This window comes from Ambystoma mexicanum, chromosome 2q, assembly GCF_040938575.1.
Source record: "Ambystoma mexicanum isolate Mex_15411 chromosome 2q, UKY_AmexF1_1, whole genome shotgun sequence".
NCBI classification, from domain to species: domain Eukaryota; kingdom Metazoa; phylum Chordata; class Amphibia; order Caudata; family Ambystomatidae; genus Ambystoma; species Ambystoma mexicanum.
Genome location: NC_090924.1, coordinates 1,304,946,697 through 1,304,970,613, shown reverse-complemented (window position 1 = coordinate 1,304,970,613; position 23,917 = coordinate 1,304,946,697). Strand labels below are relative to the sequence as shown.

General features: G+C 47.8%; 1 protein-coding gene across 1 annotated transcript in view; it reads right to left on the bottom strand.

Annotated features, from left to right (window-relative positions):
• Nucleotides 1–221: 221 nt before the first annotated feature.
• The window catches only part of MTURN (maturin, neural progenitor differentiation regulator homolog), a 92,101-nt gene continuing 68,405 nt past the window's right edge, over nt 222–23,917 (bottom strand). Inside the window, exon 3 of the mRNA XM_069648755.1 lies at nt 222–5,176. Coding sequence (XP_069504856.1) covers nt 5,066–5,176 — 111 coding nt within the window. The 3' untranslated portion in view covers nt 222–5,065. The remainder of the gene's footprint in view (nt 5,177–23,917) is intronic.

The following is a 23,917-nucleotide window of genomic DNA, read 5'->3' as shown; positions in this document are numbered from 1 at the left end:
GTCTTGCCATCCCCTTCACTCATTGGGCTCTAAATCTCACAGCATATTTTTGGTTTGCCCCCATCATAGGAAAAGTAAGATTATGCAGACGTTTCCGTGTAGGGAATGACAAACCTTATATCTATATTGACATGACCAGCATGCATCGTCACTATTAAAGAGTAAACAAAGGGACATGTTCTACTTGTGAAGAAAAAGCTCTTTCAATGAAAACACACTGGTAAAAAAAAAAGAAAAACAATCAGATCTTTATTTAGGTATCATGAAAAGAACAGTACAGATCAAAACCACAGATAAATGTCACGTTTTTTCTGAAGCAAAATATCAGTCATCACTGTAGTGGCTCCAATTGACACGAATCTTACTGGTAGAAACAGAGTTTAGTATTTGTATTTTCTAAAGAGTCGCATGCTTAAAGTACCCACTACTGTGGGAGGAACCATAGAACACATTTTTTCTCCCTTCCTTTTTTAGATTTTGGACATCATTAACTGCTGCTCTTAAAGCTTGGAAAACAAGGGTGTTTCACATGTCACCCATGAGGTAAAACTATTGATAGTTACATTTTACAGAGGTACAAACTAAGTATAGAGAAAAAATGTCTAACATAAGGAGAGCACTGATAAATTAGTATTTGACAATACAACAACTTGTGCATTTACCCTACAGTTTACAAAACCGGGTCGATACAAATATGATCTGAAATTCATTTAACTGGTCATGGTAGTGTGATTACTGGTTTTATGAAGCAATCTTGGTGCTGAACTGGTGAGGGATCAAAGAAAAGGAGGGCTGAAATTGGAAGGGTCTCTTAGCAGAAGGGGGGCGGGGTGGCTTGAACAGCAAGGACATGCAGCAGCAGTATTTGTGTTGGTGCTTACACTTTTGCAGGACCAGCATAATATGGAAACAGAGGACAAAACATTTTCAAGATTTAAGGAGTGACCATGTGAATAGTATATGAACTTGGAGGGCAGGGGAGTGAAGATGGCTTGGCCATAAAAGGCCCTTTGGCCAATACAGATCTTGCAATGTCCATTTGCCTCAAGGGACGCTGGTGTAGTTTGACCACAGAAGGCGACACCTGGTTGAAACACTGCAACCAGCAAACAAGGTGAGAAGTCATTTTTAGTAGATGTTCCAGTAGGACGAAGTAGAATGTTTTCCTGTAATTGAGGCAAAGCAACGAGGGGGCAAGGCGGTGGCCGGCCTTACGTTGAGAGGAAGGAGAGAAGGATGTTGTATGTGCTCCATAAAGCATAACATTTCAATGCTGCAGATCCGAGATCTGCTAGTAAAGTCTCTAGCAAAATTGAAACCTAAGTTCTGAACAACAGGCACATAGAGCATCGGAGGGCCATTATATAAGGAAAAAGGTGGGATGCCAAAGGACTATTCTACCACCCACAATGATTACCTTTGTCTCATTAAAACTCAGTGTAAGCCAGTTATTGGGCAACCAGTCGTCTATGGCATCCATAACACTGATGGTGTTAGAAGGGTAGAGGTGGGGGGCTGGCGAGTTCAAGGCCTTCAAGACACAACCGACCTAAACAATGGCAGTAGGTACCTCCAATTCCTGGCTCCATCAGATGTGACAGGATGATGTGGTCATCAGCATTGAACACTGCTAATCAGGGAGCCATCACAGTCAATGTTCAATCCAGGTAAGTATCCTCAAAATACCAGTTCAAAGCAGTCCGACCTCTGGATACACAATACATGCATAATCTTTCTAGTTAAAAAGAAACACGTTCAGGAAGATGGTTTCTGGATTCTTACAAAGCCTCTATGCAATGAGTCTGGTGCCAAGGGCAGTGAAGCAAGTTTTTGGTGCACAACATCACCATTTCTAGAGTATCCTAAATCGGTTTTGTTCCGATTCAGGGATGGGGGAGAAGAAAAGCAGCACAAATATACAGATCTGTCTGTTACAAGTCAGATCTACGTAGAATGAGCAGATCCTCTGGGAATTAGAAGGAAGAGGAACAAAAACAACGAAAAACACCTCTCCACCGGGTTGTTGAAAGGGGATTTACAAGAGATGTTCACTGCAGACACCTGGATCAAACGAATCTAGGTAGCTAGATGGGAAACTCTGGAATTATGCAAATCGGCTGTAGTGAAAACGTCAATGTAATTTATTCTCAAGAGCACAAGTGTATCACCCATACTGCTCCGATTTTGCTGCCATTCGTTGACATTTTTCCTTTCTCCGTTTAGGGCAATAGAGTTATTGCCTCAGTAATGTTCTATGATTATTTAGCAAACAAAGGCGGGTCATCCTTGTTGTGTGATTTGCTTGGATTAACAAGATTGTCTCTTGAAGAAAGTACAAAAGAAAGACTGATGACAAGTGCCACTGCTCAGAGGTCTTAGTCATTGGTTGCCAAGGGCCCCAAAAGAGAACTTGTGCAGATTGCATTGAAGATCTTAGGCCAACGGCATCAATGTCATGCAGGTCATGGTCTTTAAAAGGAAATACTTTATACAGTATTTGAGAAAATTCATAACTGGAGAAGCAGCTTCCACAGGGAATAGTGGTGTCCAGGTCCACCAAATATCCTTGAAACGTGCACCCAAAGATACTGAATCCCGAATTGGCAATGTTTATGGTAGTAAAGACAAGACCCAGGTGTGTTTTAAAGAACCTTAATATGAGATGTGCTTTATGATAAAGCCTGAATCCGTTGAAAAAAAAAAGATTTATCCAGCACCCTAATAAACCCAAAATGGCTAACAAATCTAAAGTTTTAGGATGTTCAGAAATATAACAACTTGCTCTGACAATTACTCTTACAGGCTACGGATTAGTCAAGCAGATCTTTCTTTTATTAAAACATAGGTTTTCAGAGAAATTAAGCAGCTACAATTACAAGTGATATTACTAAAACACAGGCAAATCAGGCTATGAGCCAAGCCCCCCAAAAAACAAACTAAAGCATAGATTTAGATGTCAGAGGCCTAAACAGAAGGACTTGTATAGCTGTGTGCAAATGACAAGTCTTAGGAGACTCATATCCTGAAAACAAGGATTTCCAAAGCATGCAAACTTAAAGAAGATCCAAAGAATGAGAAATACATATTTTTGTGTAATACTGGTCCCATGGTATACAAATTCGGACAGTTGCATTTGAGGCACAGCATGTGAAGGGTAATATCTTTTACTTTAAAGCCTTTAAAGCCTAGTAATCCACACAGGTAGATTATTTCTCCAAAATGAACAATTGTGGGAATCGCCAGGCGAGTTTAATCAACTAATTTAATTTTGTATTTAAAACTTGCTTGCTATTTAAATGCCTTAAGGGGGCACCCATGCTGGTCTGTTGTACATCCCATTGATATGACAGCACTCACTATGCATGAAGCCAAATGTCTCAAACATTGTCTCAGGACATATTTCCTACATTGTGCTATATAAATGTGCAGTGGGTCAATCAATCTCTTACTCAAGAATAGGAATCTGAAAGGCATGTAAAACAGACAAGCTAGCAGGGTTGTGACAAAATTTAATTTTCATATTAAAAAGCGATCATCGTATTTCCTGTACCAGCGATTTCCTTTAAGATAAATAAATCATTCAGCTACGCTTGAACAGTATAGTGAAATGTCTGGGCACACAGTACTTGAAGATACTTGAATCAGAGGTACAGAAGACTAAAGGCTTGGCTGACTAAGAAACTGCTAATTTTAGGTCAACTACATTTTATTTTCACATAGGGTTCAGCTTGGGATACGATTTAAATTAAAACAAATTACAATTACACGTTTCGTTTTATGTGCCTTAAATCTAGGTGACATGGTTAGCTTTTCCTACTGTACAGAACTTCCCAAGGAGCTGTGTTTTAAGTTCTGTTAACAGCAAAACGTTGCTCTAGACACTACAACCTTCAGGTCACTATGGATAATAAAATACATAATTAATCAAAATGCAAGATGAAACAACATCTAATGGCACTCATGACCTAAGAGAAACCGTTTCCTCCGGAATCAAAAAACAATTTAAATACATGCCAAAAGAATAAAATAACACGCACATCTTTAATGAGAGCATAGGACTGTCAGTTTGAGCTTCACCTAGCCACCTTCCTCTGAGCAGGCTGCTGTTCCTACAGTTATTTAAGCCATGCTTAATGCAGTAACAGAATACATTTGTTCCCAATGTTCACGCTACACTATAATCCTGTACTCCCATTCTACAATATTTGGGGAAGGATTGGGGTCCCTGGAAATCAGTAACTATGCAGATAAAAACAGACCCAGACCAGTAGAGAAGACATTTAGCTCGAATTTTTCTGGAGAAAAATTATACCTTTTCTGTTAGCATTTACGCTTTTAAGACGACAGTGGATCAACTTCTTTAGATTGGGTTCAGTAGTTGAAAAATGAAAACATATTGAATTAAACACAAAAGTGCATAAAACATTTGTTCTCCCCATTAGGGTCTCTCGATATATCCACTTCAGTGCTTGGCACACATAAAAGTACTTATTTCCAACTAATGTTTCATATTATGGTCACAAATGAGCACTCAGACAACATGCCAATGAACTTACTACAAATTATCAGTGCACCTCTTAGCCTCACAATTTAGACACACAACCAAGGTTTAACTCATGCTCACACCTCTTCCACTAAATACTGTGCAATTCAATGTGCTTGAAAGCAATGGCAGTCTGATATATATTTATATACATATATCACAGCACACCAGATTTCCTTTGCTGAGTTTCTTTAGTGATTGCTGAAACGAATGGAGAAATGTAATGCAGATATTAATATGCAACAATGTTCTTTTGGAGCTGTGGGTGGCCGTGGTGATGGTTGTTGGTACAAATGTCTTTGTAATTTCCAGGTGAAATAATATCCCACAAATTATAGATGGAAACTTCAGCAGAAATGTTTGATTTAAAGAAAACGATGTGTGGCCTCGGTGTCTAATGAGTAGTGGAATCTTACCAACACAAGTCCATTGAACTCCAGTGAGATATGGAGTTAAATTCAGGTCACTTCAAAGCAACGGAGAGAATATGTATTTTAATAATATTTGTCGCTCCTCTGGCATTTACTGCTGACTGACACCCATTCGCTGATGGTCTGCTTCAGGTTCATCTTCTTCCACGTCAGCATTATAGTCTTCGAGTGCATCGTCATCTACATCTGGAAGACCAAGCAGCTGTGGAAAGAGTGGAACAAAAGACTAACTGTGGCGTTACTTTCAACACAGAGGAATTCAACTTTATTTGTTGAGACAGCAGGTATAATTCGTTCTGACCCAAGTTACTTACAAAAAACAAAAACATGCATTCGAACACTACAATGTCTAATTTCTGAAGGGGCGAGTCAAGAGTCCTCATTTCAGACTGTACCAGGTAATTAGTAGTATCATGGGAAGTAACTGCTATTGCAGATTCATGATCTAGGTTTTTCTTTTAAATAACGAAAATCCGCTATGAGCGACCTCAGTAACTGACTACAAAAATTGCTCCACGGGTTCAATCTCTACTGTAATTTTTGTCACATTTAGCAGTATAGAAGTAAGAGTGAGCCACAAAAAGAAAATAATTAGGAAAGTATTAAACACAAGGTGCAAGAGGAGGAGGGGGCTATCAAACTTATAACAAAATAAGTATAGGTAGTTGATGAGGGTTATAACTCATTGAGTGACTGACTCCCTTTTACATAGTATGTATCCCTTCCAATTTGGAGAGGATCGCCAAGTCCTCAATCCAACTATCTTTATTTGGCTCCTTACTGGTCGTCCGATGTCCAAGTGTGTCTTTTGCCATCACCAGGCCCTTAAATAGCCAGTGTGTGGTAACGATACAGATGGGCAATTCCTGAATTCATTAAGCACAGCAACCAGAGTGCTTCTAGGGACATGTTAACCTAACAGCAGATTTATCCTGTGAAGCACCCTGCCCCAAAATGGTCATTTTTCTACAATCTCATAACATGTGCATTGCTGTGACTCTTCTGGGAGCATGCGCCACAGGGATTGGGCAGTAAGGAAAAAGTTACTTACCTGTAACTGTTGTTCTCCAGCATGGGTCTGGCATGGATTCACATGCTCATGAATATTCCCTGTTGTCAGGCCGGGAATCCTCGGTAAAGAAGAAAAAAAAAATCAGTATCAGTTTTGTTTCTGATCTGTCTTTCTTAGTAGTAACCAATCACTGGTCTCTGGGTCATACTGCCCCCAGCCAATGATTACCTTCTCCCTAAGCTCCTCCCCTGGCAGCCATCCTCAGATTTGGTAGCACGTAAAGTGGCAGTATGAGCAAGTGAAGAGCCGCAGAGGGGTAGGAGGGAGGGTTTGCATGTGAATCCATGCCAGACCCATGCTGGAGAACAAGTTACAGGTAAGTAACTTGTTCCTTCTCCAGCATGGGGTCTGGCATGGATTCACATGCTCATGAATATAAGAATACATAGCAGTACACACATGCACAACCACGGGAGGTGGCAAGGCTGAACATTAAGCATTACATAAACTCAACATTAAGCAACTCTTACCTCCTCATCAGCCCCACCTTCAGGCGAACACGTTGCGCAGCACTGCTTGGCCGACCCAGGACTCCTCCCTGGAATCAAAGTCGACGCAGTAGAATCTCGTGAAGGTGTGCGTCGACCTCCACATAGCAGCCCTGCAGATGTCCAGCAGGGGTACACCAGGCAAGAATGCCGTGGTAGCAGCGATCGCTCTGGTCGAATGGGCTATCGGACGGCCGGGCAACAGTCGGTTTGCCAACCGGTGACAGTGCATGATGCCTTCAAGAGGGCCTTCCCTTGGTTCACAGGTCCAAAGTTCATAACAGTTGTGATGTCTTCCGAAAACTTTGTGCAGTCCACGTAGAACTTCAGCGCTCTAGCTACATCCAGCGAGTGCAAAGTCCTTTCGGCCGGCGACGAAGGCGACAGGAAAAAAAACTGCTAACACCAAGGGCTCGTTGAGATGGAAGTCCGATGGCACCTTGGGCATGAAGGAGGGGTGCGTCCTCAGCACCACCCTCGTCTCATGAAAAGTCAAGTATGGAAGCTTGCAGGATAGGGCCTGGATCTCTCCCACTCGTCGTGCGGATGTGATGGCCACAAGAAGACAATGCATTACTTACCGTAAAAGCATTTCTGATGGTTGTATCTGCTTAGATTCACATGCTGTGCATGGGTCCGACATCCAGTGGTCACTGCGGAGTATTGCATTTTGTTTTTCGTAGTCGAAAAGGGACGTCGACAAGGCGTGTCTGAAATACTATCCCTATAGTGACGTGCGTTGTACCCACAATCCCTCACGCGTCGAGGTCCCTCTGTTTGTATTTTTCTGCCCTGAGGGAGCCTTCTAGACGTGATTGAGTACAGAAAAGAGAGATATAAAAGGAAGTCTATGTTCCTTCCATCCGAGCGGGGAGGAAGGGTGGGTGCATGTGAATCTAAGCAGATACAACCATCAGAAATGCTTTTACGGTAAGTAATGCATTGTCTTCTGATGTTTGTTAATCTGCTTAGAATCACATGCTGTGCATAGACTAGCGAGCAGTACCAGGAGTTGGCGGTGGGTTATGAGAAGGAACAGTAGAGAAAAGATGTCTTAATACTGCCTGTCCCACCTGGGAGTCAGATCTCGAGTGTGCATCTAGACAGTAGTGTTTTGTAAAGGTGTGCACAGAACTCCAGGTAGTCGCTTTGCAGATGGACTCAAGGGGAACATCTGCAATGAATGCTATGGACGCCCCCGTGCCTCGAGTAGAGTGTGCTCTTGGCTTAAAGGGCAGTTCTCTCTTAGCAAGAGTATAGCAGAGAATGATGCATTGAACAATCCATCTAGAAATAGTGGACTTTGAAACTGCATCCCCTTCTCTTCCTGCTGCCACCGAGACGAAGAACTGATTAGTCTTCCTCAGTGGTCTGGTTCTTTCCATGTAGAACATGACCGCTCTGCGCACATCTAGTGTGTGCAGAGTTTTTTCTCCCAAGTTGGAAGGATTTTGAAAGAACGTTGGCAGTTCTATAGACTGGTTTACGTGGAATTTTGAGATGAATTTCGGAGCAAACCTTGGGTGCGTGCGTAGAACCACCTTATCTCTGTGAACTGTAACGAAGGGGTCTAGAACAGAAAGAGCCTGTAGTTCACTTACTCTCCTGATGGAGGTGATAGCTATTAAAAAAGCAGTCTTAAGAGTGAGGTCTTTAAGAGATGCTTTGTGCATGGGTTCGAAAGGTGAGCCCATGAGTCTGGTAAGTACCACGTTAAGGTCCCATCCGGGAGCTGGGTCAGCTATAGGGGGGTGTATCCTCTTTACTCCCTCCATGAAGGCCTTTATAACAGGAATCTTCCACCACGACACCTTGAGTTGGGAAGTGGTGTATGCAGAAAGTGCCGCTAGGTGGACTTTAATGGAATTGAACACTAGACCTGAATCCAATAAGTGGGTCAGGTAAAGAACAATATGTGTGGGAGAGCAGTCAATCGGGTTGATGCTTTTTCCTCTGCACCAGATGACAAATCTCTTCCACTTGCTAGAATAGCAGTGGCGAGTGTTAGGTTTTCTGGCTTCCCTGAGGATGTCCATGCATCTCTGCGGGAGCTGTAGATGTCCGAATTCTATGATCTCAGGAGCCAAGCTGCCAAGTTCATGTTCTGGGGGCATGGATGCAGAGTCCTGCCCTTGTCTTGTGACAGCATGTTGTACGGGCAGGGGAGTTTCACTGGGGGAGATAGAGACATCTCCATCAAGTGAGCGAACCATGGCTGTCGGGCCCACATTGGGGCCACCAGTATCATGGTCACTTGTTCCTAGTGCATCTTGTGCACCACCTTGTTGAGAAGGGGAGTCGGGGGGAAAAGCGTAAACAAATTTCCCTGACCATTGCATCGACAGACCGTTCCCCTTGGATTGGTTCTGGGGGTACCTGGAGGCGTAACTTAGGCATTGTGAGTTCTCCAGGGTTGCGAATAGGTCTATTTCTGGGAATCCCCATTGTGTGAAGACGTCGAAGACGATGTCTTCGTGCAGTCGCCATTCGTACTCTTCGGGCAGGGGGAAATCTCTGCTGAGTTTGTCTGCCAGCAGATTGAGTTCCCCTGGTACATGTTGTGACAGTAGGAACATGTTTTGTTTGAGAGCCCACTTCCATATATTTTGGGCCAGTTTGGACAGTCCTGGAGAGTGGGTGCCCCCCTGCTTGTTGATGTAGTACATGGCTGTGGTGCTGTCTGTAAGGACCAACACAGTCTTGCCTTGTAGGTGTTCCTGGAAGGCTTTTAGCGCCTTGAACACAGCTAGTAGCTCCAGTAGATTTATGTGTTTGGATGCTACGTTCGGAGTCCACACTCCGTGAGCAGTCTGATGGGATAGGTGAGCCCCCCATCCTGTGAGGGATGCGTCTGTGGTCAGAGTGGCTTCTGCCGCGGGTGTGGCAAAGGGTTTCCCTCTTTCCAGGTTTTCCTTTGTCCACCACCGTAGCGAGAGAACCAAGGCCTGCGAGACCACCACTAGATCCTCCCATAGTCCGCTGGCCTGACACCACTGGCTGTTGAGCCACTCTTGCATAGGGCGCATGCGCAGGCGCGCGTGAGGTACCAAATAAATACACGACGCCATCATGCCTAGCAAGCGCATTGCTTTGCGTACCGTCACCTCTCGACCGGTCACATATTGAGGGATCTGAAAAAACATGTTTTGGACCCTCTCGTTGGAGGGGAAGACGAGGCTGTCCTTTGTTTGAATTAGAGCCCCTAGGAATTGTTTGACTTGGCTGGGGTCTAGGCTGGACTTCTTTTCGTTGATGGAGAAGCCCAACTGGAACAAAAGGTCTACGGTCTTTTGGGTATTGGAGAAGCATGTTTCGTAAGAATCCCCTGTTATGAGCCAGTCGTCGAGGTAAGGGTAAACTGGGATGGACAACCTGCGCAGGCGGGCCGCTGCCACTGCCAGTACCTTCGTGAATACCCTTGGTGCTGATGCTATGCCGAAGGGTAGCACTCTGAACTGGTAGTGTTTGCCCTCTATCATGAACCCGAGGTATTTTCTGTGCGCTGGCAACATTAAAATATGAAAGTATGCATCTTTCATGTCCAATGTTGTCATGTAATCTCCCTGTGATAGCAGTGGGATCACTTCCTGCAAGGTCACCATACGAAACTTCTGGGGTTTGATAAACTTGTTCGCTGGGCGCAGATCTAATACAGGGCACATGGTTAGATCCTTTTTGGGTACAAGGAAGTACACTGAATAAATACCTTCCGTTACCTGAGATAGAGGCACGACCTCTATGGCACCTTTTTCCAGCAGTAGTTGTACTTCTTGGAGAAGGATGGCAAGGTGTTCCAATGTCATGCGTCGTCCCCTCGGGGGTCTTTATGTTGGAGAACTGTTGAATTCAATGCAGTATCCGTGGGCTACGGTGGAAAGTACCCAGCGGTCTGACGTTATTCCCTCCCATGCTGGAAGAAAGGATGTTATCCGGCCCCGACCGGTGTTGCATGGGAGGGGACGCGAATCTTCGGGTCACTTGGTGTTGTTGGGGGCTTGGGAGCCTCTGGGGGTGGACCCCCGACCTCTCCCTTTGCCCCGGCGCTGGCCTCTTTGGCTGTACTGCCCACTATTGGTCTGGTAACTGGTGGCAGGGTACTGTTGCTGCTGATTCTGCTGTTGGCGTTGGCCACGAAAAAAACGTTTGTTGCCATAGCCGCGTCTGGTAGTGGGCTTAGAGATCTGGTCAAGAGTTTTGATAGTATCAAACTCTTTTTTAGCCATCTCCAGAGCCTCATCCACTGCTTTCCCGAAGAGGTTTGAGTCTTCAACAGGTTTATTTATTAAAGACGCCTGTGTCTCCGGTTTGAACCCTGAGTTGCGCAGCCATACATGGCGTTTTAGGAGTATTCCCTGAACCAGGGAACGTCCCGCTGTCTCAGCAGCATCCAGAGAGTTCTTTATAATACTCTGGTTGACCTGGGTTCCTTCGCCAATAGTTGATAGCAGGCGTGTACGTAGTGGTTCCGGCGCTTCTTCGGCGTCTTTGCGCAGTTTGGCCCACTGCGCGTCCGCGTAGCTAAGAATTGTTGTTCGCAATTCTTGCCGAAAAGGCAGCCGAGGATGGGACTCTCTTTGCAAGGGCATATAACCTCTTGCCCTCCTTGTCAGGTGGTGCCTCGCTGGCGGACAGCGGCACCCCTGCCCTCTTCCTTGTATTAGTAACTACAAGGGAATCCGGAACGGAATGTCCCCTGATGTACAGCGGGTCTGAGGGTGAAGGAGTGAAAAGTTTTTCAATTCTTGGATTAACTCCTCTGATTAGTGCGGGTGTGGATAGCGAAAGGATGATTCTTCTCTTCACTGAAGCGAGGAGGGGAATGGTCTGGCTGACTGGGGGTTTCTCCTTAATTACTCTTTCCACAAAGTCTATTTCAGGAGAGATCTCCCCAGTGTCCAGTTCGAAATGTGCTGCTGCTCTGCGCAACAGGGCATTGAATGTGGGCTGATCGTCAATGGGAGACGTGTTTCTAACAGGTGAATTGTCAGGAGGATTTAGGTTCAGGACATCAGTGTCCGAATATACTGATGGGGATTGCCAGGGACGAGAAGGTCCTTCTTCTGGATTTTCTCCGAAGCCTTCTCCTACCATGTCTGGGTTGTCTTCCAGACCTTCCTCCTGGTTCTGTCCCTCTTCATCGTCCACAAATTCATCCTCCTCCTCTAAGTATTGTTCCTCACCAGTGAGGTCATACACATTATGGAAGTCTGAGGCTGTGTCCTGCTGGGGATTGACTAGTCTCGGATATTTGGCCCTGGGGTCCTCCTGAGGCCCTTCTCTTGTTCTCTTGGGAGTGGGAGGGTTCTGGGTCTTCATAAACCTCTCCATGCAGAGATGGAGCCTTTCCATGGTTTCATGGGGTACCCCTGAGCGGTCTAGCACGGGAAAATTAGTGTCATGTAGCTGAAAACGGCTCGACCTCTCCCATAACGTCGAGGAAAGTGTCCCGTCGCCTTCCGAAAAGCCTTCCGGTGTGCTGGGGGTCCCCCCGACTGAAGGGGGTAGTCCCTGTCTTTCTTCTGGCTTTTTCGGCGTGTCTTTCGACCTCTGCGTAGCGCTCGACGTGTCTTTCGGCATACGCTTCTGGGTGTCGGCTACAACGATCCTCGACAAGCTCTCTGTGATTCGTTTGTCAGCGGAGGGCTGTGGTTTCGACGTTACGGGTGTCGATCGTTCTACGGCGGCGTGCGCTCTCTGCTGGTGCGCGCCGGCCAATGGTTTGGGGGTGGCGCCCTTATTTGCCGAAAGCCCAGTCGCTGGTCGCCGCTGCGGTTGCGAGAGGGGCTTCGAACCTGAACGGTCCGAGGAGGCCGCCGGTGGAACCTGCGTCTCCTTGGGCGCTGATGCTTTCTTCGTCTTCGACGAAGAAGAGCTATGGGTTGTGTGCTTATGTGTGGTATCGTGTGCGTCAGTGTCGCCGGGGTGTTCATCCCCATAAGCAGGGCGTGAGCCGAGCCCGTCGGGCCGGGGACAGACGACGAAGAGCGCGAGCGCTCTTTAGAGGGGTGTACGACTTCCGTAGTGGAGGTCGTGTTATCACGTTCCTCGTTACTGTCGGTGGTAGCAGCGGCGGGTGAAGAATCGGCCTTCGACATAGCGTAGGCCGCCCACCTCTTGACCCTACGGTCTTTTAGAGTCTTTGGCTTCAGAAGCCGACAAGCCGTGCAACCCTCCTCTTTGTGATCGAGGGGCAAGCAGCGGTTACACCGTGAATGCTTGTCCTTCCAAGTAAACTTGCCCTTGCAAAGTGGGCAAAACCTAAAGGTTGTCCTCTCCATAGCCGAGGCAATAAATCGTGATAACGACCCCCAAGGGAAAGGAAGGGGAAAAGGATTGGCATTCTCAGAAAAGAACCAGAGATGTCCCACGACCCCACTCTCCCTACTGTATTTGGCCTGCGAGGCCAGGCCACGTGTTCGGCAACGCCGAAGGATCTCCTCCACTCGTCCCCTCCGTCGAAGATCTTGCTCGGCGGAGACAGCTTCACAACTGCGTCGAGGGAGGGAATCGATAGGTTATATATTAAACAGGAAAAACGACCAAAGGTCGAGGAGATGGAATCTGCAATGTCTCTCGAGGAGCTCCGCGTAAAGGCGACCAGTAGCTGGGCGGAAAAAAACAATCTGAGGGACCTCGATGCGTGAGGGATTGTGGGTACAACGCACGTCACTATAGGGATAGTATTTCAGACACGCCTTGTCGACGTCCCTTTTCGACTACGAAAAACAAAATGCAATACTCCGCAGTGACCACTGGATGTCGGACCTATGCACAGCATGTGATTCTAAGCAGATTAACAAACATCAGAAATGCTGTTTTCCACGACAGGAACTTCAACGGTGCCGAATGTAGAGGCTCGAAAGTCGCCCCCAGGAGCCTGGTCAGCACCACGTTAAGCTCCCATGCCGGGAACGGAGCCTTCACCGGCAGGAATGAACGGAACAGTCCCTTCATAAACTCCTTCGCCAGGCGATGAGACCACAGAGATGATCGCCCCATAGTTCTGGTGTAGCAGGAGATCGCCGCCAGATGTATTTTGATGGAGGCATGAGCCAGCCCCGCCTTGGCCAGCGACAGCAGGTACGGCAGCACTTGAGGGGCCGTAATTCGCAGAGGGTTAATCTTCTGTGAACGGCACCAGACAGAGAACCTCTTCAATTTGTGTCCATAGCACTTGAGAGTTGAGGCGCCCTGGCCTTTGCAAGCACCTCCTTGCAGTCCGCCGGGATATCGTACCCTCCAAACTCTAGTGCCGCAGGAGCCAGGCCTGCAAGTTCAGCGACCCCGGGTCGTGATGGAGGATGGCGCCTCCTTCTCTGGTAAGATCTGCGTCAGTCGATAGTTTGACTGGGGGGGGGGGAGGGGTTCCGCTGACAAGTCCAAAAGGTCCGGGAACCAGATCTGTCTCGGCCACGCCGGTGGGACAAGGATCATGCTGCACCGGTACCTCTTAAATTGGTTGACGAGTCAAGGAGCAACGGCAACGGAGGGAACGCATACAGGAACAGGCCGTCCCAGGGGAACGAGAAAGCATCGCCCATGCTCCTCGGCTGGGGAAACCTGCTGGCGAACCTCTGGCACTTGGGAGTTCGCCGCCGTCGCGAACAGGTCGATCTGGGGTTTGTCCCATTGTCGGAAAAGCCGATCCACTTGGTCTTGACGCAGTTCACACTCGAGGCATGAGCGCAGCGAGTCGGCGATGGTGTTCTTTATCGCTGCTAGGTGGAAGGGCATCAAAACCTCCCCTGGGCAACGGCCCAATGCCACAGATCCTGGGCCTCCTTGGATAGGGCCGGGGACCTGGTTCCTCCCTGCTTCCGGATGTAGAACATTGTGGTAATGTCGTTGGTGAAGATCCTTACCCTTGCCCTTGAGCGACGGAAGAAACGACCTGAGAGCCCAGAACACTGCTTGAAGCTCCAGGAAGTGAATGTGGAGTGACCTCTCCTCCGGGAGCCAAAGGCCTCTCGCGTGAAGATCTCTGGTGTGCGCTCCCCAACCCTACAGGGGGGCATCCGTCGTCACAGTCTCCTGGTGTGCGGGGGTCTGAAAGTCTGTGCCCGCCGTGAGATGACCCACCACTGAATTGCTTGGGGGAATACCTCATTGAGCGGGATCTTGTCTTTGAAGCTGCCCGTCGCTTGCATCCAACGGGCGTCGAGGAACTCCTGTAGAGGACGCATTCCGCAGCCTGCATAGGCACACCAGGTAGATGCAAGAGGACATCATGCCAAGAAGGGACTTGATGGACCTCACCCTGGCCACGTCTGTGGCCAGCAGGCGCTGCACCTTGCCCAGGATGGCCTTCATCCCTTTCCCCACCCCGACGGGCAAGCCAATCATGCCACTGTATCGGGCTTGGCTCCCAGAAACAGTGTGACCTGCGATGGAACTAGGTGGGATTTGGGGAAGTTGATGGAGAATCTCAGGTCCGTGAGCAGTTGGACCGTCTTTGCTGTGTGCTCGACAGCGAGCTCCCTTGTCCTTGCTCGGATGAGTCAATCGTCCAGGTAGGGGTAAATGTGGATCCCTTGCAGGCGCAGCCGCCCGGCCACTGGCGCTAGGCACTTGGTAAATACCCTGGGCGCCGACTTCAATCCGAATGGCAGGGCCTTGAATTGGTAGTGCCGTTCTTGGACTACGAATCTGAGAAACTTTCGGTATCCTTTTAGAATGGGGATTTTTTCAATTTTTTTATTTATTTGCATTTATAAAGCACGCAGAACTGCCCTGAGGCATCGTGGCGCTGTTACAGTGGGCTCAAGCTTAAACAAAGGTATAGAGTAACAGTCAGTTGCAGTAGTACATTGATAGGTGGTACGAGACAGAGGGTCAAAAGTTAGGCTTTGCTGAGGTTACAGTGCAAGCATAACTATACATATTTAAACAGAGGTATATAGTAACAGTCGGTTGCAATAGTAAATTGCTAGGTGGTACGAGACGAGTTAGGCTTTGCTGAGGTTACAGTGCAAGCATAACTATGCATATTTAAGCATCATCGGAAAAGAAAGGTTTTTAGGTTCTTGCGAAGGGTGGTGTATGATTTTTCATTCCTTAGTGAGGTTGGTAGGGCATTCCAGTTTTTGGGTGCAAGGTGTTGGAAGCTAGATCCTCCGGCTCTAGATCTTTTGAACGTGGGAACATAGATCTGGTTGGCACGGAAGTACGCATCCTCCAAGTCCATCGACGATAGGAAGTCGCCTGCCTCCAGCTGTCCCAGCACGTGCTGGAGGGTGACCATCCGGAACTTCTGGGCCTTGATGTATTTGTTTAACTGACGCAGGTCCAGGATGGGGCACCAACCGCCTGTCTTATTTCTGCTGAGGAAGTATCTGGAGTATACTCCCGAGCCCCAGAGCCTCTTCGGGACAAGCTCGATGGCCCCTTTCTTGAGAATCGCCCTTACTTCTAACAGCAGTTGTGGGATGCGATTTTCCTTCCTGGCCACGAGAGGAATTTGGGGGCACTTCTTTAGAAATTCGAGTGGGCCAGGGCATCCAGCAGCCAACGGTCGGTGGAGATGGACGCCCACACGCTGACGAACTTCGCTAGCCGGCCTCCCATCGGTGTGCTCAGGTGGGGGCTCGAAGCTACGGCCGGTTCAGTCCTGCTTTGAGGCGGTCTTGCTGCCCTGGCCTCCTTGGTGACGGGGTCCTCCTGACTTGTTGCGCTCTCTGTAGGCATCTTGTTACAAGGAACGGGCTGCCTGGCAGTACGTCGAGGATCCACCGCCAAATCATTTGGAGGCACTTTGGTTGCCTCTGGAGTTCCGAAAGGGCGGCCGCCGTTGCTGCAAAACTCCTAAGGCCCAAGCCGTCTCTGTCGGTCTTGATGGCCTGAAGTGACTCATCTACTGTCTTTCCAAACAGGTTGTTCCCGTCGAAGAGCATGTCCAGACCTCTGGTTTGCACATCCGGTGGAAATCTGTTGCCTTGAGCCATCCCCGCCATCGAAGGCAAACGATGTTGCCCAACTGGCAGAACCCGGTGTCCGCGGCCACCGTTATGGCGTGGTCCGACGCCACCTCACCTTCCTGTAGGATCCCCAGTGCCTCCGGCCTCTTGTCCTCCGGTAGGAAGTCCAGCAGGGGGCCATCTTGTACCACAACTCCCTTTCGTAGCGGGCCACAATCGCTAGGGCGTTGGCCGCCTTGTCGTTGCCGCGGACGAGATGACTCGTCCCATGGCGTCCAGTCTCTTTCCCTCGCCGTCAGGTGGGGAGGTTGAAGTTGAAGCCGTCGCCCTACTGCCTTCTTCTTGGACGCCGCCGAGACGACCGAATCCAGGGTCTCCATGGTCGGCTGCACCCTGAGGCACAAAGGGGCAGAATCGGGGACCCGGTACTTCTCGTACCGATCCCTCTTGGCAGGCGTCATGGACGGGTTCTTCAGAAGAGCAAGTCCCTCGTCCCAGATGTCGTCAAGCAAATGCACCGCGAGGACAGTCTTCCTCTTGGCCTTGTGCTGTTGATAGAGGAAGCCTTCCTTCTTCTGTTCTTCGGGGCAGAGCTGGAAAAGCTTGGATGCCCTGGAAATCATGGCGTGGAAGGAGCCAATTTCGTCGGGCGGGCAGGCCCGAGGGGGTGGTGATGGAAGGCCCATCCAGTCACCACTGTCGTCATCCGTCCCTGTAGTGGCCGTCCGTGTCATCCCTAGGATCAGGGGAAGGAGTTAAAGGCTAAGTGGGCTGCAAGGGCTGGAAGGGTGAACTCATCCGCTTGTTTGGAGGGCTTCCCGACGGGTCTGGTTCTGCTGGGTCATCCATTGGGGGTAGAAGCAACCTCGTCCTTATCTCTGTGCATAAGGTTTGGATTGCCATCAAAATGGCCGCCAAGTTGTCGGGCACTGGCTGCGACGGGCGCGGCGGTTGTTCCTCCTCCCCAGAAGCCTCGTCGGCGCCACCGTCGCTCTCTTCGTCCGCCTCCCCGGGATTCCTCCCGTGGGACCAGACCTCCTCAAACCTCTTGTTGAGGCCTTGCACAACTTCAACCAGCTCCTCCTCAGAGGTTGTATCCGTGTCCGTGATGGCCACCGCCCACCCCCCCCCTTCTTTTTCCAGTGGGGTCTTCACAGGCGTCTTATCTATGGGCTGAAAAGAGGAAAGAGGACTCCCTCTGCGGTGGCAGGGAAACTCTGGGCCCTGAGGTCATCTCCACTGGGGTAGCCTCCACAGGCTTCACCAGGGCCACCATGATTCCCTCGATAGAGGCCATAGCCGGGTGAATCAGGGCATTCACGACTTCTGGTGTGCTTGAGGCCTTCACCTTGGGGGGAGGGCCACCGCCTCGCTCCCCCTTGGCTGCTCCTGACGGGATCCTGACGGGATCCTGACGGGATCTCTAACTTTCTCTTCCCCGAGCCAGAGCGTTGGCTCGTGGTTGATGGCGTTGGCGAAAGTGCGCCCTGCCTGGCAGCCGAGGAGCCCGACCGTTCGGCGCTCCCGGTGCCCGCGCAGTACTTAGCCTTCTGTTAGGCCCCCGTCGCCGGAGCGCCCTCAAAGGACTTAGAAGACTGCTCGGACCTCTTCTTCTCACCTACAACTGGGCTCTTCACTTCCAGCCAGTTGGTGAGGCGGATCCACTGATCCCTCATGGTCCGCTCCGACATGTTCTTGCAAAACGCACAGTCCTTCTCCACGTGCATTTTGTCTTCGTGAATGCAGTAGAGCCATCTAGAATGCTCGTCCTCCTTATTCTGCAATCCGCATCCAGGGCAGTTCCTGAACAGCTTGGATCCAGGCGTCGAGCTTCCCTTGTCCTGGGCCAGGTCCACGGGGTAGGCCTCAATGTCTTCTGGAATCCTCCAAGAAGTGTACTCGACGAAGACTTCGCCCTTGAGGGGGGTAGAATATTCCGAAACTGGTCCCTGTTGATCGGAAGTAGAAAAGGTGGAGCTTGAGACTCGATTGACTGAAAAAATGAGATTAAACTCTTTGAAAAATCGCAACACGCAGTAAAAGCTCGAGAGCTATAGCACGAGGACTCCCAACACTTGAACGTGCTGTAAAAATCTGAGGATGGCTGCCAGGGGAGGGGCTTAGGGAGAGGGCAGTATGACCCAGAGACCAGTGATTGGTTACTACTAAGAAAGAGATCAGAAACGAAACTGATACTGATTTTTTCCTTTAGCAAGGATTCCCAGCCGGACGTCGGGGAATATTCATGAGCATGTGAATCCATGCCAGACTGGAGAAACACATTTGAGGGGTTGCAATCCCATCTAAACAGATTTCTTTGTTGGATTAACTTCAGCTCAAGATCAGATTTAATGGAACAAAGGGCATCAAGCAGTCGCATCTCATCTCTCTGCTGTTATATTTTCTCTTAGTTCTAGGTCATTTTTCCCGAAAGTTGCCCGTCGGCTTGGTTGTTTATGCAGGGTTGCCACATGAAGGTTAATCTTGAAAATTGCAAATAGTGCAGGCACCTGGACTGCATCGCCATGATGCTTAACAGAACACTTTTCTAAGTACTGTACCTCCGTATCCACTTCTCGGGAGCACTTACCCACTTCTCGGGAACATGCAACTGGTCAAAAAGTCAAATGGAAGCATTTTTTTCATCCACCTATAAAACACTAGGTTTCTGCATGCCCACAAACAGCTGGGCCCTCCAGCAAAGCTTACTATTCTGAGCCCTTATTGCTGGGTTCTCCAAGATACTCATGTAAACGAGTGGAAATAACAATGGTTGAAAGAAAGGGTTGAGAATTGTTAACAGCATTGCAGTAAGTTTCAACATTTGTGGCATTTGTTCTACAGGGACCTCCCCCAGCCTTGACATTCCAAAATAACTAAAATGGTCTTAATCTCTAGTTCAACAAACTCTTGTTCAGAATTTGTGTCATCCTGGATAAGAAAGAAGTAACTCTAACCAATAAAAACAAGTATATTTCTTCCCCTTTCTTTTTTTTTCTCAAACAGGTATTCATAGAGACAAAGCCATGCACTACCAATTGCAGCAAGGAGAAGAAAGAGCATAAGGACACTATGGCTAGCTTGTTTGGAGAGTCAATATTTAGTGACCTTAATATGAGTCTTGGAAAGGAAAATCCTGGCCGTCCAAAGAAGAGCCTGGCAGAGCAATGTCATAATACAAAAAGCCACTCCAGTTATTTTTTATTTATAGAAATCCCTTTTACAAGGATTTCGCATTTTGCAGGAGCATCTCTGCAGGAACCTTGGCAAGATCAGCCAGTGCATTAGACCTCAACTGTCATTCACTTTCTAAATTGAGGAACAAGAATGTTCGGATATGCCCACTGTGGGATGTTTTCACCCACGCATCCGAGCCTTACAACATCACTGTGCGTTGCTGATAGCATAAAAAGCAATGCTGCCCATCAGAAAAAGCACAGTGAAAAACTGACAGATAAGCCACCATTCACTTTTGACAATTCCCAGACCCATCCTTTGGTTGCACCCAGAGCTGTTCAAAAATTTGTTTCATTGGTGTCAAAAGTTGCTAAAATCATGGCCCACAAGACCACTATAAAGATCCAACTTCTGGTGGGGTGTTCTACATCACTCTACTGCAAGGATCCCCATCAAAACGATGTCAGCTAAAATCATATGCCGTCAAGATAAATCCCCTTTTTGAAAGACATTAATTCAAGACAGCTGTCAAAAACTGGTGCAGTACCGGCATTTGAAACTAACCGGCGCTAGCGATCTAAACTCTGACAGGTGAACTGCATTTCAGGAGTTGCAAAAGGATCCTGAACTAGCTGGGACTTCAAAGGCTTGCTGATTAATGAGAATTCTCAACCCCTGCTGTTCCCAGGCTCTCACAAGAAGGCAGCCTGATTCAATTAAAAGTTCAAGAGAATGGGAAGTCTTCACACCTGCTCTTACCACCAACAGACAAGATATCGCCTTGACATGTAAATTAGGAGGGGAGGAGAGTTTCCTGCAGCCTGGCAGAAAGGAACAATAGCCTCTTTCCACTGAATAGGATATGCTGATTTGGGTGTTAACTGTCAACACTGCTCTGGGAGCTACAAGACATGTGATCTCTGACTCGCCAAGTTTCTGGGGGTGGACCCAGACACTTGTGAATTGAAGGCAAATATATGTTTTATAAGAATACTGATAACCAATTGTAACCAATGACAGAAATGTACAATTTGGAGATCCTTAATATGAAAAATGTACCCACAGTTTGAGTCTAAACTCAATTCCGTACGATGTTCTGGGACAGAACCCCGCAATTTATTCATGCTGTAGACACTGTGTTTATGCTAGAGACATGATAACATATATTAATATGCCCAGAAGGGGGGTGTACTTCTGTGTAAATTTGGGTAAAAGTCCAATATTGGAAAACCAATCAAAAACGAAAATAAGTTGTCATTTCTGAACCCAAGTTCTTAGGAAGATCAGAGTTGGGCAAGAACGTACCTTAATTCATCTGTGATGTGTACATGTAATTTCAACAACTTGTGCATCTGGTAAGCAGGTGTGGTTATGGAAAATCATTTTTCTAAGTAAATGCAAATGGAAGGGACTTCAGCCAGCCATAAAAATAGCATCACTGACTCATCCTGGCTCACTACTCCGTTCTCCAGTCAAAGGACGGAAAAGTCTATAGCCTATCAAATCATGAGAGGGTGGGGCATAGAAGGTCAGCCTCCCCACCCACTTTCAAAAGACATATAAAGACCCACTAAGACCCAGGAAGGGAGATTCACTTTCCACTTCAAACTGATTTCTTGCGAAGCATTTTGCCGGACCAGACAATATCCAGAAGACTCCAGAACCTGAACTTAGAAAACCAGACTCCAGATTTCAGAACTTGCAGCAGAGAGGCCTAGTCCAAAAGCTGAATCCTTCTCAGCAGGCCTCAGAATCCAGCAACCTAACCAAACTATTCAACAGCCGGGCGAGCTGTTTGATTCTTGCCTAGAACCTTGTGCCAGCAACACCCAGAAAGCAGAGCTGTCTGCAGTGCCAAGAACTTTTGCCAGAACCAGAGATCCAGACCAGCAGAGCAGAGCTGACCCAGATCGCTGTGAGCAGAACCGGTACCAGAGTGTAACGCTCACCCGATTCCCGTAGAGGCGCCGGTCTTGACTGGGCGTATACCGTATCTTCAAAGGTGATGTGTAACACACGGCTGGCTCTTTGGGCTGGACCTCTGTGCACTGTATGTTTGACTCAAAGGGTAAGATGTCTGCAGATAGAAAATATGGGATTAATGAACTGGGTTATTGAATGTCTCTCTTCTTCCCTTTCTCTTCTCCTGTAGAACCCCGAAGGTTAACGCTCTCACCTTAGGTAAGTGAACACCGTGCTCTCCATCTGCCTCGGGGCAGGGTGCTGTAACCAGTTTCTTCACTGGATAAGGGGAGCAGGCCTCTTGACTTCAGAGGACTGCTGTCCGTCGTTTACTGCACGAACGGTAAGTTGAGTAATTCTAATGTCTTTAAAGTCTTTAGTAATGATGTCTCTTGTTTTGCAGGGTTCCGGCGATGGTGGATGACGGGCTGAAGTGAGTTGAAGATGGAGCCCGTGTGATGAATAGAAGCGCCTGGAAGCACGTAAGTAAGCGCTTGTTGCCTGCTTCACGATGCGCTCTAACTGTCTTTTTATTTTGCAGGTACACGTTCGGAGCGGCTGAAGGGTGCCGGAATACCCACTGGGTTAGATGTGGAAAGGAGTGATGGCACGTGAGTATTAAAGTTCCCTAATGTCTTTAAACGCACCTTGTTTTGTCTTTCAGATGCGGGATGCAGCGCCGAAGGCCTCCGGAGCGTGCGAAGAGTAGGTAAGCTTTTGTCTTTCAGAATGCAGCGCGAGGCGTTGGTGGCAGCCGATGGCCCAGGTAAGTGAAGAGCTGTCACTGAAGACCGTAATGCTAACCTGTTCTTTCTTGTCTTTATAGGTGTTGCTGAAGACTGGATTCAGGATGGTAAGCCTTTTTCCTTAGGCCCAGGATCAGATGCAGAAGACACGATGAGCGTTCTGCTGCAGAGGATGCAGTATAATGCAAAGCAAGATTCATCCATCGGGTGTGGTTTAAATAGCCTCCTGTAGTGCTTAGGTGTCTCCTTCCACAGCCACGCCTAGGTAAGAAAAGAGTTCCTGCTTTCCAGAAGAGTTCCAGTGTTCTGACCCTAGGGAGTGGCTCCTGCCCCACCCAACAGGAAATGTAGTTCCAAACAGAAGAGGATCAGAGGCTCAACTGGCAGGCAAGTAAGCAGCATGGTCTGCTGCAGGTAAGTCCACCCAAGCATTATGAGCCCGGCGCTTCCAGCGCTGGGACTGGGCATATTTATGAGCCTGGTGCCACTGGCGCCAGGACTGGGTCCAAAAGGTCCCAATTGGGACTGGTTGGCACTCGGAACCTGGGTTATGAATCTGCTTCCAAGGGAGTTGGGAAAACCCTGACCTTTTGGAAGCAGAGATCATGACACAGAGACCGTCAGTGGCGAGAGAACCGCAGCTAAACCTGTTGACCAGATCGGTGACGGAGGCCCATTCTTTCCAAGACTAGGAGCGAGTATCCTGAAAACTGTGCCAGAACCAATCTCTTAGTCTAAAATAATCTGATTCAAACCATTTTAACCTGTCCAGAACTGCATCATAGAAATCGTGTGTCCATTCTCCGATTTTAAACCTGTAAAAGTATCATTTTGTCATTCTGAATCATTATTAAACTACCTTCACAAAATCGTCCATATCTTTGGAACCGCATGTACTAGGAACGAGATTTAACTTTAATTTTAAAGCTCAGATCCTGAGCTTTCCAACGAACCCAGAACCTATTCCTTATAGTTTTTCTGTAATCGCGCTCGACGCACTCGGAAAAAGTGCCGCGAATTGAAAACTAGCTCAAACTTCTTCACCTATCAAAAATACCTGTCTTTTGTTTTGCATTGCTGAAATTCATTTTCAACCTGATAATCCCTCATGAATCATTGCTAGTGTTTTACCTGAACTAATTCAAAGTAGCTGTCACCTACCCTGAATCTCCTATAGGGAAATAAAATAGTTTTTAGCATATTTTCAGTTCTTTGCAAAACACATTTAAAATATTGTTGCCTGGGTTTTAAAATCATCCCTGTGATCTAAGCTTGCTAGGGGGGGAACTGAATTGGTATTGCATTTGATGGTATTCCTGAAAACTGTGTGCTCTCCTTCCATCTCTTTACATTGCATGGGGGAGGAGGGGGTGAATTGCAACAAAAGAAAGTGATTATATTATCTCTTGTTGAAACCATATCAGTTTATTTCTGTACTGCATTCTTTTCCATCATTGAATTTCCTTGAAACCATAAAAGTATTCTCAGCTACCTTATCCTTTCTATACCGACTCCTAAGTGATTACAAAAGCGTGCTAGTGTAATATTACCCATTGTTGATCACTGTCATATTCACAAGTGTGC